The sequence below is a fragment of the Berghia stephanieae genome, chromosome 2, assembly GCF_034508935.2.
Source record: "Berghia stephanieae isolate SIO BIC M18660-M18661 chromosome 2, UCSD_Bste_1.3, whole genome shotgun sequence".
Lineage (NCBI taxonomy): Eukaryota > Metazoa > Mollusca > Gastropoda > Nudibranchia > Aeolidiidae > Berghia > Berghia stephanieae.
This window is the reverse complement of record NC_088361.1, coordinates 49687631-49706336: the sequence shown is the minus strand read 5'-3', so window position 1 is coordinate 49706336 and position 18706 is coordinate 49687631. Positions and strand designations below refer to the sequence as shown.

Below are 18706 nucleotides of genomic sequence, written 5' to 3'. Positions count from 1 at the left end.
CTGGCACAGTTTCAAACACACTTTTTCAATTCATGGTCTATGTAAAAAAAATTAAATTATGCCCTTATATATAAGGGCGTAAATGAAAAAAAAAAATTAAAATAAAACAAAAAAACAAAACAACAAAACAAACAAATATATATATATATATATATATATATATATATATATATATATATATATATATTATATATATATATATATATATATATTTATACATATATATATATATATAAATATATATATATATATATATATATATATATATATATATATATATATATATATATAATATGTTGTGAGTTTCTTAGCCAAGCGCACACTATCTATATTCATGTTTTCGTCCAACCATGTCATCCATCACATGATTTGTTGCTGTCCAACTATTGGATATAACTTAAAAAATGCTTTGTTTACAAAAGTTATAAACATACCCATGTGTCAAACTTAATAAAATGACCAATCGTGATGTTAGATATTTAAAAAACTGAACATTTTTCAGTATGTGGGTTACTTTCAGCACATTTTGCAATGTGACCAATGACCTCGAGCACATGGAAAGTTAATATAGATCATCTCCATTACAATACGATCATTGATATCTATGAGCTGTATTCAATCTTTGTCGTCACAAACTTGCATATGTTGATGCAATCAAAACTGATGAAAATCATAGGAACAAAAATGAGGAAAGACACGGCAAGTGCCCCGACGCTGACACTGGTAGGGCGAGAATCAGGGGCGGATGTCTTGGAGCGGACCTTGGAGCTGAGCGTGGTTGTGTCCATGGTGAGATTTTTCTTGATGCTACTGACCATTTCCTCCACCTCCGTGTCGTTCATGACGAGATTCCTGGTCGTGTTTCCGCACGGGCATGTACACAACGTGTTGGCATCTAATATGGGGTGAGAAAGGGGAGGAGGGTGAGAAGACAGATAGATAGATAGATATATAGATAGACGGATAGATAGGTAGATAGATGGATAGAATAGATAGATAGATAGATAGATAGATAGATAGAGAGAGAGAGAGAGAGAGAGAGAGAGAGAGAGAGAGAGAGAGAGAGAGAGAGAGAGAGAGAAGTAAGGGAGACAGAGAGGGGAGAGAAGGAGGTGCTAGACGAGAAAGAGAGAGAGATAGGAGAGAGAGAGAGAGAGAGAGAGAGAGAGAGAGAGAGAAGAGGCGGGATGGGGGGGGGGGGGGGGGGGGGGGGGGGGGGGGGGGGGGAGACGGGGTTGGGGAGAAGGGTAGAGGAGTGTAAAAATTGGGTTAGTTTCAGAATGCAACAAATACTTCATCTTATCAGACCCCACCAGAACTAATGTAAATTTTTAAGAGGCTCAATCTTAATACCAATATCTGGCGCTTTAATGACCTTAGAATATTACAAGCGTTGTAAACAGAAAACAAAATCAAAGAAACAAACAAAAACGATATCCAATGTTTTCAATTAAAAAAAAAACAACAAAAACTTGAGCTTTTATAAAGCGCAATATCCGCTAACAGTACTCAAAGCGCTTTACAAAGGGTCCCTGACCAACAACAACACGTAACATGTAGAACGAGACATAACGCCTGATAGGCGATATTACAATTTTTTTTCCGATAGAGACACAACGCTGTTGACAGCCAGGTACTAATTATACACCTGAGTACGGTGAGAGAATGTGAGTAAAGAGCCTTTTCCAAGGACTCAACTATGCGCCGAGCGAGGCTCGAACCCAGGACCAGAGAGAAAGAAAGAAAGAAAGAAAGAAAGAGAGAGAGAGAGAGAGAGAGAGAGAGAGAGAGAGAGAGAGAGAGAGAGAGAGAGAGAGAGAGAGAGAGAGAGGTGTGTGTGTGTGGGGGGGGGGGGGGGGGGGGGGGGGGGGAGCAGCGGCATTAGCCATTGAGCCATCCAGCAGTTGGATCCCCAGTTTGGCTGTCTGACACCATATTTTAATTCTCTGTTTCCATCTGGCACTTGTCCATATCCTATCAGAGCTGCCTAGTTCTACGAAAAATTCGTATTTCTACGAATGTGGCTCCAGTTACAAAGCTGCATAGGTTTCTTTGACTCAATAAATTTTGTTGAAAAGGAAAGTTTAGCTCCTTAGAACCTAGATATATTCAGGACTTTGGAGCATTTTTGGACCATGCTGAAAGCAAGTAGTAAATTTTAAAGCAATTTAAAGTACATTTTTCTTTTTTTTTTTCCTCTTGGAAACTACGAATGTTTCAAATTTCAAGTAGGCAGCTCTGCTCTATTTTATGTCTCATCCCGATTAACTTTGACTAGAATACTAACCAACGGTTCTAAGTTGTATGGAGTCACTACGCCTGACGTTACCTTCGAAGAGAACGCCGCACGAATAGTTACCGTCGAAGGAAGTGCTAAAACTGTGGATAACGACTGAACTTTGATTGTCGACCTGCATGCGTACGTTGTCCTTAAACCAAAGGAATGAGTTCGTATTTGTCACGTTACGATTGTCATCACCGAACTTGCACCTGAGTTTGACTTTGGACTTTTCAGGCACGGTAGATTGGGAGGTGGAGGTCAACACGGGCCAATGACTTTTTGTGGAGTCTTCTGTCTCATTGTAGCCGCCAGGTGACGTAAGAGTATCGTTGTAGCAGATGGAGTTGAAGTCTAAAAACAAAGCGGGTTAAAACATAAAAACATGCAAGCATGCAAGTGAAAATGGATTAAAATAATGTGCAGGGAATACAAAGAACTGAAGTGCGTTTAGAACCAATCCAGTCAGATTTTGACCGTCAACAAAGCACTGATATAAATGAAGATTATCACGTCGCAGAAGCAAATCAGCTGTAAGTTAAAGTTTACTCGTTTTCATTTATTATTATTGAGAAAGCAAATCAGTCTCACGGATCCATTGGGCACAGAGTTTACCCCGGTTTATGAAGCTTTAAACTGGTACACAGTAACAATTGTTCACTATCCTGTAGATTCTACTATATGGCAAACAACTCTCGTTAGATCTAATGGACCCAGGTTACGATTCACAACTGGTTGAATTTTGAAGTAAGAAAAAAAAAAAATCTTTACAGCACCCTGAATCATACACCTATCCTTTTGCTCTAAAATCTGAGCGGAAACCATACATAAATTAGTTGCATGCGAGTTCACACGTCATTTCTGAGTGGATTGTTTAAAATAGAAAAAATAATGGTGATTAAAAAAGGAATCAAAACACATTGATAAAAGAAAAACCCATTGTGAGTAGTCATAAAAGTGTGTGAGCAAGGACACATGAAATATAAAGATTTCACATAAGGTCAAACTAAATGAGAGGTCAAGTCCTTAAAAGATTAAAGTTTATAAAAATCACAAGACCTTTTATCAATTCTGAATAATCTTGGTTATGAATACTATAAAAATCGCTCTCTTTCGAAATATCCGGTGAAAATGATCTGTCGCTGCAGTGCGCTTATGATATTGGCACTTCCTTTATTAATTCACCTTTATTTCGCCCCCCCCCCCCCCCCCCCCCCCCCCCACCCCCGGCAAACCTCTATGAAAGATAACAGTTAGCAGTGTCTTTTCATAATAAAACTAGGCAAGATTTTAAAATGGATTCTATTGGTTGATAGTCATTTTCCGTTTCCGAAGTTAAAGAGCTAGTCTCCAAGAAATCTTCATCAATGAACCAATTGAATTCCTCTTTAAGAACTTCATCAACAGCGTCCTCCAGATTTTGATCAACGACTTTAGTGAGACAATTCAATGAAACGGTTGTCCCAAAAGATATTCCTTGCCTTGTGACGTGAAAATATCAACATATCTAGACAACAATCTGCTTTGTAGTGCCACGAGGTCTGTTTAAAAATGAAATTGTGATCATGCTTAAATTTTGACATGGAACATGAAAAGACCAATCACCGTGGTAGGGTTTTTGCAGCTAAAAATACAAAGGCAAACAACCCTTCCGTAAAACTCAAATTGTTACAGAAACACAGGCAAACAAATCAAATCCTTTCTTTTTAGATTGCGCGACCAAAATATTTCTTCAATGACAGAATTTATGAAGGTCAACAGAATAAGACATGGAACGAAATAAAACATTTAGTTCAAGATAGAGAGAGAGATGGAAACTGTTTGAGTCCTATACCCTGATCCAGGATGAAAAATGCAATTATAATGATGATGATGATGAAAAGTGAAAGAACCAGACCACTCTAAACTCCCTATCACTGTGTGTAAACTAAATCCCACCAACAGAATACGAAACTCCCCCCCCCCCTACAACCCTCAGTAATTAAATAACAATATATTCTAACATCGTAAACCTGAATTCCCGCCAATACCATAAAGAGACACTAATTCTCTTGCCAAAACAAACGAGCTCGGGGACGAAAAACAACAACAACAACAACATTACATCTAACTTTCCATAAAGATTTGAAACAACTCAATGGCGAAACAAGTTCAATATCACTATCAATCGAAGAGCTATCAAACATCAAGGAAAAGGCATTTGGAGATTCTTCGCCCCAAGAATAAGAAGGATTGGCCAAAACTGCGAATTTAGATGATATCGAGAACGCCAGGTTTTAAGTCGAAAGTCATCAGTCGTAACTAAATAGGTGCAGATTATATACAAAAAAGTGAACAATCAAGTTGAATAAAGTTGAAAAAGAGCAGAACTTAACAAGTAAATGGATGTGCATTAAAGTGAGAAATTATAGAGCAGGCACTGGTCCATAATAAAAATCTGAAAAAAGGTGTATGTATGGAACTTTGTTAGACAACGCAGAAAGAATTAAACAAAAACAAAAATCATCCAATAGTAATCGAAGGGGTTAGTTTAAAAAAGCCCCTAAGTGACACCAACCCATATTTTTAGCAAGTGACAAAAATAGCATTAAAAAAAACTATTGGGTATAGTGTCTTTGCACGTTGAGCATGAACAATAAAATATTTCAATAATTACAATGAATCCAATGTTGTGCAACTTTGTGAGTAATGACAAAAAAGATATGTTTTTGTTTTGGTTGCATTTTTCTCCAAAACAACGTTTTGGCACTTAAGGGGCTTTTTTGAACTAACCCCTTAGTAGTCTCTTTCGACTGGGATGATTTTTTTTCTTGTATTATTCTTTCTCCTGTGTCTGGCCATACAGACACCTTTTTCAGATTTTAAACATAATTTTAATGCAATATAATTATATATCACATATAATTATATACGACATGTTATAATAAAATATATAACGTATATCTATTACATACCTTCGACAAGTATATACAACTGGTTACTTGCTTCAGACGTGACACTACCAATCCTTTCATGACACTCAAATGGGCCGGTCAGATTCTGTGCGAAGTTTTCTACCCTCAGCAGAGTTGAAGCGTTGCTCTCCAGGAAATCGTCCCCAATGAACCAGATGAATTCAGATTGAATAGCTTCACCAGCAAGGCCGTCAGGATTTGACTCAACGACTTGAGTGAGACATTCCAATGTAACGGTTGCCCCCATTTTCACGATGACTGGTTCCATCACTGGGTCGGACCTCAAAACAGGTGCTGGGACTAGAACGATTGAAAAAAAAAAATAAATAAATAAATAAATAAATAACTAAATGAATAAATAAATAAATAAATAAATAAATACACTATAGATAGTATGCGCTTGGCGAAGAAACTCACAACATTGCCATCCGGAAATATAACGGACCAACACACAAAACTAAGTGTAACCTTGAACGTTCATAGTCTGGTTAATACAGTTTAGTGAGAATTATTCATAAACATGGATGACAAAAATAATATCAAAGACCTGAGTGGCTCAGCGGTACGGTCTTTGCTTCGTACCCGAAAGGTACCGAGGTCGATCACCCGCCGCTGCGCTGTGTGGCCTTGAGCAAGTCACCTCGCCCTTGCTCAATTTGCGGCGCTGCACTTCGGCTGACGCCTGGGATGAATAAAGGGAATTTAAAAAAATATTTTTATTATCAACTTTTATTTTCAATATGTTTTAATGACTTACAAATGGTCATGGAGTTCTGAAATTGGAGCTAAATTTCGTAATTCTACGAATTTTTCATAGTACTAGACAGGTCTGATATTACATTTTGAGACGGCGGCTTACATATGACTTTCCAAGATTCTGACATAGGATTTTACCAGCTTCTCCAGTAGGGTTTTTATACAGTAACCGAAAATTCAAAGGCGTTAAAAATACAATCACACAACTCTTTACTTCAACAGAAAGGCAAGCCAAAAAAAAAAAAAAAAAAGCATGGTTCATTTAGTACGTATTCTACTCAGGGCAGAAAATTTAAGTACACAATGGTTCCGGTACATGGCCGACTTGTATTATAGTAGGTCTATGTTCCGGTAGCTCAGTTGGTAGAGCACGCGCTTCATACGCAAAGGAGCAGAGATCGATACCGGGTGAAGCCGAGGTCGTTTTTTTTTTCTGAATTCCCCCTGTCCACTCAGTAAAATTGGGTAGCTGAATCTGTTAGATCTGGCGGGAAGTACTTTATAAAAAGACTAGCGTCCAATCCAAAGGGTAGCAAGCAATTATATTGTCCGTTTTGTGTTATAAAAACCGAGATAAACTCCGGCTCCAGGGCCTTAATGGCTCTGAAGAGCTACTTTTTAACTTCAACAAAAATCAAACCAACCTTTAAAGTCGATGTATATTTTCGGACTTTTATCCGACAATTTGTTTGCGATTCTCTCCTGGCATTCGTACGACCCGCCATCTCCGGGCGCCATCGAAAGTTTCGTAAAGATGCTTTCCGCCAGCAAGGTGATTTTAATTCCGTTAATGTACCATTCGAAAGTGCTGTTGTGATTTACGTCATATCCGCTCTTGCATTCTAGAAAAAGTGGTTGTCCGAGCTTAATTGAGGTTGTGTCGTAGTTTATTGTAGGAAAGGGTACTGAAATAAATAAGGGAAATTAAGCGTAAACACGGAAAGTCACTTGGGAGATAGCAATAGTAGAATATAATTTATAAGAACATAATGTCTTGAGAAAGTATAGAAACTGGGCACGGTGCCTTATAAAGGCGATGATGATGATGATGATGATGATGATGATGATGATGATTATGATGATGATGATAATAATAATTGTGCTGGTTGTGGTGGTGCTAGTGGTGTTATGATGATGATGATGATGATGATGATGATGATGATGATGATGATGATGATGATGATGATGATGATGATGATGAAGATGATGATGATCATCATCATCATCATCATCATCATCATTTTCAAATCAAGACAAATTGTAATTTCTTGGAAAAAAAAATCACAAATCTGTTCAAACAAAGGATAGAATAAGATTAATAATGATCGACCTCTCCAACGCAACATAATTTCACATAAAGATGATTGTTCACATATTATAATGTGGTCTTGTGGTATGACACTCGCTTTCGGATCGGAAGGTCCTGGGTTCAAGCCTCGCTCGGCGCATAGTTGAGTCATTGGAAAAGGTTCTTTGCTCACATTCTCTCACCGTAATCAGGTGTAAAATGAGTACCTGGCCGTTGTCTCTGTTCGAAAAATTGTAATATCGCCTAAAAGGCGGCATGTATAGTCCTACATGTTAAGTGTTGCTATTGGCCAGGGACCCCTGTAAAGCGATTTGAGCACGTTTAGTGGATTTTGCGCCATATAAAAGCTCAACTTAAAAGGAAAATATTATTATCTTGTAAGATACCTTCAAAGTCAAGGTCAATTGTTGGACTCCAATTCGACTCTTTAGCCCTCGAGGTCAAAGTTCCTTTGCACTCGTATGTACCAACATCAGCCAGAGTCATCGCCTCCTCCCGGAGACTGCTGTCTCCCGGAAGTGTCACAAAGTCCTTCCGCCAAACATATCTGACATCAACAGACAATTCTATTCGGCATCTCAGTTGGAACTGCGACCCAAGCATGATAGCGAAGGGTTCGGTCACAGCGTCCTCTCCGCGGGAAACATGGATGGACGGTGCTGGGACTTCAGTAGACAAAAAAAAATTGATTAGATAACGTTAACAATTTATATAGTAGTGTATAACGTAATAAAGATGAAAATACAATTTGAATAGGGTTCATAGTAACTGGTTCTAAACTATCAGAACAATGGCGGATGCCATTATCTCCATCGCCGCCCTTATAAAATACTTCTCCGACAAGCATAAACGTGTATCCAGAGGAGAAAAATATTATAAATCTGATCATGTAATTCATTTTTATTCATTCTGATCACATGAGATGTGAAAAAGTTCTAGCAAAAATGAAGAATAAAAAGTAGGTACCGATTATCTTTGCTTAGAACCAATCTGCTGGTTGCTAGGTGGACGTGACATCAAACTAATGAACCATATTATTACGATATCAAGTTCAATTAGGATCGTTTATAGACTATTCCATAAGGCAGGAAGAGGTCCTTGACATTTTGTCCATACGTTCTAATAACCTTTGCTAAAACATTATCAACATTTACAACAGAAAATAGAGAAGTTATTTAGATAGATTTATGATGAAATAGATAAACATGACCATTTATTTCGAGGAATATTAAGTTTATCATGCCCAGTCCATTATGAAAATGCTTTTTGTATTTCTCAAGTAAGCCAAATATAATAAAATCTCTATTCTGTCGCGACAAGGTTAATATTCTAAGTAACATCATGATGGATACTTTTTTTAAAAAAAGTGCACGAGTGAAATGTTAGAGGTTAGGTAAAGAGTGTAAATGAAATTTTAGAGACTGGGTAAAGAGTGTAAATGAAATGTTAGAAGTTGGGTAAAGAGTGCAAATACAATGTTAGAAGTTGTGTGAAAAGTGTAAATAAAATGTTAGAGGTTGGGTGAATGGTGTGATTAAAACGATCGAGGTTGGGTGAAAAGTTTAAATAAAATGTTAGCGGTTGGTAGAAAAGTGTAAATGAAATGTTAGAGGTTGGGTGAATAGTGTAATTAAAATGTTCGAGGTTGGGTGAAAAATTAAATTAAATGTTAGAGGTTGGATGAAACGTGTAAATATAATATTAGAGGTTGGGTGAAAAGTGTAAATGAAATGTTAGAGGTTGGGTGAAAAGTGTAAATGGAATGTGAGAAGAAGTGTGATAAATGTAAATACAAATTAGAGGTTGGGTGAAAAGTGTAAATGAAATGTTAGAGGTTGGGTGAAAAGTGTAAATGGAATGTGAGAAGAAGTGTGATAAATGTAAATACAAATTAGAGGTTGGGTGAAAAGTGTTAATGAAACGTTAGAGGTTGGATGAAAAATGTAAATGAAATGTTAGAGGTTGGATGAAAAGTGTAAATGGAATGTTAGAAGAAGGGTGAAAAGTGTAAATGAAATAAAAGGACTTCGCACAGGTTTGGATGTTTTTTTTTCCAAGACGAGGGTTATTTAAATTGATCAATATTTGCAGGTCGTGGTTCTGGCCAAATGTTTAAAGACGTGGTTTTTTCCTGAGTATGGTAGTTAACTGGTTACCATTTATAATCCACGATTGAAAACATCCAACTATTTTAAAAAAGTTTCTTGATAAAAAAAAGGGGCGATATAAAAATGGTCATAATAAAGACAGATTAAATTCTTGTATTACATGATGTACAAAAAATGGTACATGTTAGGACCGTACGAACAAGACAAATAGAAGGGATGAGAAGAAGAAGAAGAAGAAGAAGAAGAAGAAGAAGAAGAAGAAGAAGAAGAAGAAGAAGAAGAAGAAGAAGAAGAAGAAGAAGAAGAAGAAGAAGGAGAAGAAGAAGAAGAAGAAGAAGAAGAAGAAGAAGAAGAAGGAGGAGGAGGAGGAGGAGGAGGAGGAGGAGGAGGAGGAGGAGGAGGCACATATAAAAAGTTTCAATACGTGGATGAAAGTTGACAGGATGAGAGATGTGAATTTTTTGAAGATGGCTGATGACTAAAAGGATCGGGGACACATTAATGCCAATATCTGCAACACACATATATCTTGATTGATTGATTGATTGATTCATTGATTAATTGATTGATTGATTCATTCATTAAATGATTGATTGATGGATGGACTGTCTGTTAAAAGAAATCAGATAATGTGTAAAAGAAAGATGAAAAATCCTTACCAACAGATGTTAAAAACACTATTGCGCTCTTTTCGGAGTATTTTCCTTTCACTTCTTCAAAGCATTGGTAAGAGCCTTCATCTTCAAGCTTAAAATGTTGTATTTGTAAATTGTTATCCTTTTCGAGTGCTGTAGTTTTGGAAAAATCTACCGCCTCGCTTTCCTTGTGCCAAAAAATTTTAGAATTCTTTATCTCAGAGTTGTTGTATCCTCGATTGCACTGAAGTTCAACTGGTTCGTTTAATGTCACATGCGTAGACGAAGCAACAATATTTGGTTGAGGAACTGTGGAGTGACAAAATATTGAGATTGAAATTTTAATCATAGATAACACTGAAATCTTGTAGTAGTAGTAGTAGTAGTAGTAGTAGTAGTAGTAGTAGTAGTAGTAGTAGTAGTAGTAGTAGTAGTAGTAGAAGAAGAAGAAGAAGAAGAAGAAGAAGAGGTGGGAGAGAGAGAGAGAGAGAGAGAGAGAGAGAGAGAGAGAGAGAGAGAGAGAGAGAGAGAGAGAGAGAGAGAGAGAGAGAGAGAGAGAGAGAGAGAGAGAGAGATGTTACCTCTTCATTCCAGGGGAGCTCAGTTCCGTAGGGCAGTTTTTCTCTCGGATCTTCCATGGCTACATTTGCATGATTATCCCACTCCAGGTGGAAAGTCTGTATACAGCTTAATGATCAGGGTTGATGCTTTCCTCTGCCATGAAGCTCTTTCTCGACTTCAATCTACTTGTCGTTGGGTTGTAGTTATGGAGGGGGTGCTTTGGGTCCATTTCCTGTTTATATTTCTGCTCGTTGGAAGCAGTGGCTCTTCGAATGTGGGGAGGTGCAGTGCCAGCCAGCCGATGAAGGACTGGAACTTTTGACATGGCTGGATCTTGCCCAGAACGGTGAAGGGTATTTGGCTGATGAAAAGCAGAGGGCGAGTTCGGTTGTCCTCACTGTTTTTGGATCTGCTCCCATGTAGTGTTTGCCAGTTTTCTTAGGAGGTTGTTTCTTGTAGCCACATATGCTTTTGTTTTCTTTGTGTGCTGATAAAAGGACAATGTGCGGTCTAAGGTGACACCAAGGTACACGGGGTCCAATATATTCCCATTCCAGGAGATGTCCAGTTTCTTGTTGGCTTGGCGGTTTTCTAAATGGAAAGAACACGCTTGAGTTTTTCCAGGGTAGGCATTTAGTGAGTTCTTAAATAATACTCAGAGAGTGTCTTCAGGGCGTCTGTTAGTCTCCCCTCAATGGTCTTGAAATCAGAGGTCCGGGACGCAAGACACAGAAACCTCCGGATGTTCTCGAATTCAGGTTGGTCCTCGGTATGAATGTTGGAAAGGATAGGTGCAAGTACCGATCCTTAAGGGAGTCCGTTCTTTTGTGATCTCCATCTGCTTTTCTTCCCATCCATTTCCACAAAAAAGCAACGGACCAACTGGTTATTATATATCTCGCAATTGAGTGTGTGTAGTCCTGGATCACTTGTGTAAATCCGTCAACTTTTTCAAAGTAGGTTTGTTTTGTAGCCCTCCGTTTTTGTCCAAAATAATGAACAAAATTTATTCTAACAGCTTCAAAAAAGAACAAAATGCCAAACACGGAACGTTTCGGGCTCAAAACCTTCTTCAGCTGACATAAAAAACAATGAAAACATAAATACATTTCTTAGATACCCAAATAGGCGGCAGAGAAAAAAAAGCACTTCATTCTGTTACAAGAGTTTGGAATGTTATGTATTTATGTTTTACTTGTTTTTTGTTATCGACAGAAGAAGGGCTTTGAGTCCGAAACGTTCCGTGCTTTGTATTTTGTTCTTATTTTTATTTTGAAGCTGTTAGATTCATTTTCTTTAATTACAGTTTACAGTCCACAGCTCTAGCAGCTTAGTATCACGTTGACTAGTTTTTGTATAACAGCAAAGAACACATTAACCTGTAAGAACTAAAAAGAAGTCGGAGAGAAGTGGCTCTGGCTCTCGATAGACGAGATTTGAAGCGACCTTTTTCGGGGTCGTGGATAGCTCATACGGTAGAGTCACGATCTTCCCGGCCAGGCGGAGTTGTCGTTCCAGTAAGGTCGCGGGTTCGAGCCCCCATCGCCGCCGCAAAGTTTTTCTTCTCTGTTGTCTTCTGACATTTTCCTAATCACTTCATTTCTTGTTATTATCAACATACGTCCCTTCTCCATTCACTAATCTGAATTAAAAATTCACACCAAATACAGGAGCATTCTCAATGTCTCAATCGTTTCTATGTTCATGTTTGTGTTGAGAATATTGGCTATTTAGCTTAAATGCTGACCAACTAACTTCGCGGCGTTTGTGTCTGTTGAACCCGTGACCTCAAGAAGTAGGGGAGAAGTGGCTCTCGGTAGGCCAGAAATTGAAGCGACTTTTTTTTGGGTGAGGGAGGGGGGGGGGGGGGGGGGGGTCGTGGATATCTCATACCGTAGAGTCACGATCTCCCCAGCCAGGCGGAGTTACCGTACCAGTAAGGTCGCGGGTTCGAGCCCCCATCGCCACCGCAAAGTTTTTATTCTCTGCTGTCTTCTGACACTTTCCGACTCACTTCTATTCTTGTTATTATCCCGTAAGAACAATTAGTTTGAGAAAGAAAGACTAGATTTCATGAATCAATCTTACATTGTTCTGAGCCATAAGCTGAATAGTCTCTTCTTTCTGAGAAGTCAATGTTATTGTTATCATATAAACTTGACAACATTACACAAGTCAAAGTTTAATGACTCTGAGAATGATTTTTATCAAAAGACAACTGTAAAAGACGGCGTTTAGACAAAGGTGCATCAAAGGGTGCTCACCAAAGTATTTCAGTTCAAATCGTCTACTCTCTGTGGATTTTATCCCAGCAATGACCTCAGTGCATCTAAAATTTTTACGCATATTCACAGTCATTTTTGGGATCTGCAAAACATTGTCAACCGTTACAAAATGATCTGTGTTCCCTTCACCACGAGATAAGGTCCATGTGTACACTCTGTCTGTGACGTCATCATTTTTGTACCCTGACACGCATGTCAATGTGAAAGGATCCCCAAGAGAGGGTTTACTTCTGTTGGCTGAGATTGTCGGTTTGGGAACTGCAAGAGGAAACGAAAAGAGCCCAACTGATGCTCATGAGGGGTGGATAAATAAAACAGTAAATATTACAAAATATAAATAAAAAATTCCCTTTCTTCATACCACTGGGAAAATTTGTGACTAGCGTATATTCCGAGGTAAGACTGGAATAACCCAGGCCTCAGCCGAGTTCAGCGCCGTAAATTGAGCTAGGGCGAGTTGACTTGTTCAAGGCCACACAGCGCAGCGGCGAGTGATCGAACTCGACTTTCGGGTACCTACGAAGCAAAGACCGTACTTCCCCCCCCCCCCCCCCCCCCCCCACTCGGATGTAGGATGAACATTTATGACCAGCAGTGAATGGACTTACATTTGAAATTTTGACTGAAGAGCACCAACTAACGTGAGATGTCCGAAAGAATCTCAGATAACCTCCATTGTCACTTTCCATCAACCAATCAGAACCAACGTGCTTGAGTTGAAATATATTGGTGAAAAACGACTGGCTCTTTTGCTACTGAGGGTCGGGTAGGGTTGGGTCGGGAGCGACTATTGATGCCATGCGTTTAGCTAAAATACTCACAACATCCACCAGACGAATATAACGTACCAACACACAAAACTGTGTATAACCTTTAATGTTTATAGTCTGATTGATATAATTTAGTGAGAAGTATTCGCCAAAATGGCTGTCTTAAAACAATAACAAAGAGCTGAGTGACGTTAATTTCGTTCCTTCTATAGAAAATGCCCGGCAGGGTAGGAATCGACTCCGCTTGGAACCGACTTTTGTCTAAACCAAATAATATGATTTAAATTATGTAGAAATGCTCGGTTTACAGAAAACATTCTGTTTCAATCCAGTAATATTTTGGGACGATCCGATGTTGAACAATGAAATCATTAATTTATAAGTCATGGTGTCAGCCTAGGACTACTGGCCTACTCTGAGAAAAAAACAAAGAAATAACACGTTTGAACATTTTGGCCAGACAACTCGCCCGTCAAATAACACTCGATGACAATGACTCTCATTTTGGAAAAAAAAAACTTCCTTGAAGTCCCAGGTTTGAGAATTATTTTTGCCAAGATGGGGATGAGGGGGTAGAGTGGATGAACGGCACGGTCATTGCTTCGTACACGAAAGGTACCGAGATCGAACACCCGCCGCTGTGCTGTGTGGCCTTGAGCAAGTCACCTCGCCTTAGCTCAATTTGCGGCGCTGTACTGCGGCTGACACCTGGGTTATTCTAGTCTTCCCTTAGAATAGGCCCTAGAGACAAATTTCCCCTATGGGATGAATAAAGGGAATTTCATTTTATTTTTTCAAAAATCATTTTAAGGAAGTCCCGGGTTTGAGAGTGTTTTAGTTTTTGCAAGATGAGGGTCCTTTGATCGATCGATATTTGAAGAACAAGTTTTCTGACCAAAATTTTAATAATGTGTTTATTTTTTAAATTTTAGAGTACGGCAGTTTACCGCTACGCGACGTATACATATATGCAGGTCTGACATCCGACCCCACTTAGGGGCCTAGTTTAACATTGCTGTAATGGACAATATTTTGCGTCATTTATTTTTTGTTGTTGTTGTTGAGATTTCTATTACAACAGTGAGCCCATAAGGAATTGGGTTATCAGACCTACAAATAAGTGCACGTCGCCGCTACGATAAGTTTACCTGTAAACGTGACATTTCGTTCAGGACTCCACTCCGACCAAACGTCCTCTATGCGAACTCGACAAGCGTGCGGTCCGGCCAGATCAGGGGTCATAGTCACATGGATATGTTCCTCATGGTGGTTCAGAGTGTTGTTGAATCGTTTCCATTCAACGCCGGCTGCTTTGAGGTCGTCACTACTGCATATCAAATCTAGATCTTCCCCAAGTACTGGAGACACAATATCATCATCTTTTGGGTTGATTTCAGGAGTGTTTACTGGAAATCGAAAAATGACGTGATTAATATTATTAAAAAAAATAAATATGAATACTCGTATAGAGCATTTCTACTGAATGGCATGTTAGAGAAACAGGCACTGGTGTGAGATCAAGATCTGAAAAAAAGTTTGTATGAAACAGTCCTAGACAAAGCAAAAAAAAAAAAAAAAAGAACAAAACTAGAAGAAAACCCAAACAATCCCTAAAAGCCAGCCTGCCGAAAACAGAACATGAAAAAAATACCATCCCCAAAAATCAGTCTGCCAATAACAGAACATGAATAAAATACCATCCCCAAAAATCATCCTGCCAAGAACCGAAATGAATAAAATACCCTCCCCAAAAATCAGCCTGCTAAGAACAGAACACGAAAAAAAAAAATACCATCCCCAAACATCAGCCTGCTAAGAACAGAACACGATCAAAAAAATACCATCCCCAAAAATCAGCCTACCAAGAACAGAACATGAAAAAATACCATCCCCAAAAATCAGCATGCCAAGAACAGAAATGAATAAAATACCCTCCCCAAAAATCAGCCAGCCAAGAACAGAACATGAAACAAATGCCATCCCAAAAATCTGGAGTATCGTAAACACGTGCGTGCTATCGTCACATTTTTAAAAAAAGATGCTTTTTTAAAAGAAGGAGACTTGAGGTTGACGATCAACCACAAAATATTTTGTTTTTCTTCAATTTCATTACAATTAGAGGCTTATCACCAATCAAAAAATGTAAAGGCTCAAATAAGACAATTATTATATAAATGAGTAACTTACTTTTGATCTAAAAAACAAAACAAAACAACAACGTGTGCGGCTATGAGGTTTTGTGGTTAGACACTCGCTTTCGGAGCGGAAGGTCTCGGATGCGAGCCTTGCTCGGCGCATAGTTGAGTCCTTGGAAAAGGCTCTTTACTCACATTCTCTAACCATACTCAGGTGTCAAATGAGTACCTAGCCGTTAAAAGCATTGTCTCTGTCCGAAAAAAAGTAATATCGCCTAATAGGCGTCATGTCCCGTCCTACGTGTTAAGCGTTGCTGTTGGCCAGGACCCCTTTGTAAATGACTTTGAACACTTTTAGTGGGTATTGCCCAATATAAAAGCTCTAATGTTTTGAGTAACTTACTTTCAAACGTAACGTTTCGGGTCTGACTCCAATCAGACAACACTCCGGACATACCGACTCGACAAGAATAATGACCTCTGTCGGCAACGGTCATTATTTTTGTCAAATTGAGTTCAGCGTGGATGAAAAATTGTTCATCTTTTCGCCATTCAATGGAATCGATGGGTACCGGGGAACCACAGAAAAGCTTGAAGCTGCTCCCAAGAAAGGCAAATACTGTTGGAGCTTCTGGTCGAATCTCTGGGACAGGCACTAAAGATAATCAAATACAGGATAATACAATAAATAAAATGTTGACATTATAGATTGAACGAAGTTGACGTCCTGGTATTTGTTTATGAGTAATTCTCACTAAACTGTATTATCCAAACTATAAAAGTTCATGGTTACACATAGTTTTCTGTGTTGGTTTGCTATACTTCCGGATGGCAATGTTGTGAGCTTCTGAGCCAAGCGCATACTATCTATAAGAACATCTTTAAAAAAGTAGTCCCTTCGGAGCCGTCAGGCCCATGGAGCCGGAGTTTATCCCGGTTTCTATAGCGCGAAACGGTACAATAGCAATTGTAAAGGGGGAAAGAACCAGTATCGGTCTAGTCCACACATTGATCTGTCCATCCGATCCACCCATCCATCCAGACATCCACCCATTTGTACATCCGTCCATCCATCCATCCATCCATCCACCCATCCATCTGTTCTTCCGTCTATCCATCCATCAATTCATCCATCCATCCAACCTTCCATCCTATCCATCTGTCCATCTGTCTATCCGTCCATCCATCCATCCGTTCATCCATCCATCCATTTGTCGGTCTATTCATCTATCCGTCTATACATTCGTCCATCCATTCATCCGCCCATCCGTCCGTCCGTTTTCCCTGACCTAGCTGTCTGCCCAGCATTGCTGGGATGAGTAGTTGGGTGTGTTAATCTGACAAAAAGTACTTTGTGAAAGACTGGAATTCTGTCAACAGGGTAACAAGCAACCACAATACAGCTGTACTCCGAAAAAACAAAAAACAAACAACCCCCAAAAACAAAAAAACAAAACAACACGTATTAACAATTTTCGCCAGAAAACTCGACCTTGAAATATCTATCGATCAAAATGACTCTCTTCTTGGCCAAAATAAATATCTCAAAACTAGGACTTCGCAAAGTCCCTGGTTTGAGAATATATGCCAGGATGAAGGTCATATTAATTTTTTGATATTTGAAGGTCGTGTTTCCTGGACAAAATTTTAAATACGTGTTTTTTTTTTCAGAGTACGGTAGATAAACTTGGGTTCCATGGAGTTAAATAGTGATAAAATAAAATAAAATTCCCTTTATTCATCACCAAGGGGGAATTTATCTTTAGGTCTATTCCAACAGAAGACTGGAATAACCCAGGCGTTAGCCACAGTGCAGCCCTGCAAGTGAGATAGAACGAGGTGACTTGCTCAAGGGAACACAGCGAAGCGAGTAGTCGAACTTTTTGGGCACGAAGCAAAGACCGTACCGCTGAGCCACGCTGCTCTCTAAATATGTCATTGTTGTTGTGCGTTTTAGTAAAATACTCACAACATCCGCCAGCCAAATTAAAATAGACACACACAAAACTGTGTACCCTTTAACGTTTATAGTCTAATTGATACACTTTAGAGAGATCTAATCACTAACAGGTTGTCTAAAAGTAAGAAAGGACTGAGTGACGTCAACTTCGTTCCTTCTTTAAAGGAAGAATATAAATCAAACAATTAGTAGAATAAGTTAAAAGCTTATTTACCTGCGTATCCCATTATCATTTCATCACTCTTGCTCGACGACGCCTCACCAAATTCATTGATGCATTTATAGTTTCCCGCATCGCTATCTCCATAGGGGTTGAAGGTCAGAGTCGTTTTGTCGAATGATATATCATCACCTCTTACGTCCGTAATTTCTACATTGTTTTTAAACCATTTAGTCTTAGTACTTTCGGCCATGTTGGGGCTATAGCAAATCAACGTGACGTAACTCCCAAGAAGTGGAACGGTTGTGTCGTTCAAAATTTTCAACACAGGCTTGGGAACTGAAGTTTAAAGGAAACAGAATATTTGTAACGATAAAACACTACGTTAGACAACTACGGATGTTTTGACCAAATACTACTACTAATAAAAATATAAGGCATTTGTATAGCGCCTTACTCGGATTTCATCAAGCACTATGCGCTGTAATGTTATTATATCAAAGGTCTGTTAGATAAAATATCACTGGAGTCCTGTCATGTACAGGCTCATATCTGCCGTCTTAGGACAAAGGATCGCGTATCAGGAAAAAATAAATTTTACAAGAGACCCAAAATTCTTTTTGCTCCTCTACCTTTTAATCTCACCACGTCGCGCACGTGCTAAAATGACCTTTTAGACCCTTACTCTGGACAGGAAGTGTGTAGATTTTTTTTTTTTTGCCAACCGTGTCTTCTTGAAACATTTTCAAGGCAGGAAATCACAATGCAAAATACCATCCATTAATCTACGCGATG

At 38.9% G+C, this 18706-nt stretch overlaps 1 protein-coding gene across 1 annotated transcript in view; it reads right to left on the bottom strand.

Moving 5' to 3' along the window:
• Positions 1-305: 305 nt before the first annotated feature.
• Positions 306-18706, bottom strand: part of LOC144963674 (basement membrane-specific heparan sulfate proteoglycan core protein-like) — a 29727-nt gene continuing 11326 nt past the window's right edge. The window contains exons 3-11 of the mRNA XM_078897632.1: positions 17966-18250; positions 16195-16446; positions 14805-15062; positions 10065-10349; positions 7684-7962; positions 6633-6893; positions 5233-5532; positions 2288-2632; positions 306-895 (exon numbers count right to left, since the gene is read on the bottom strand). Coding sequence (XP_078753758.1) covers positions 603-895; positions 2288-2632; positions 5233-5532; positions 6633-6893; positions 7684-7962; positions 10065-10349; positions 14805-15062; positions 16195-16446; positions 17966-18250 — 2558 coding nt within the window. The 3' untranslated portion in view covers positions 306-602. The remainder of the gene's footprint in view (positions 896-2287; positions 2633-5232; positions 5533-6632; positions 6894-7683; positions 7963-10064; positions 10350-14804; positions 15063-16194; positions 16447-17965; positions 18251-18706) is intronic.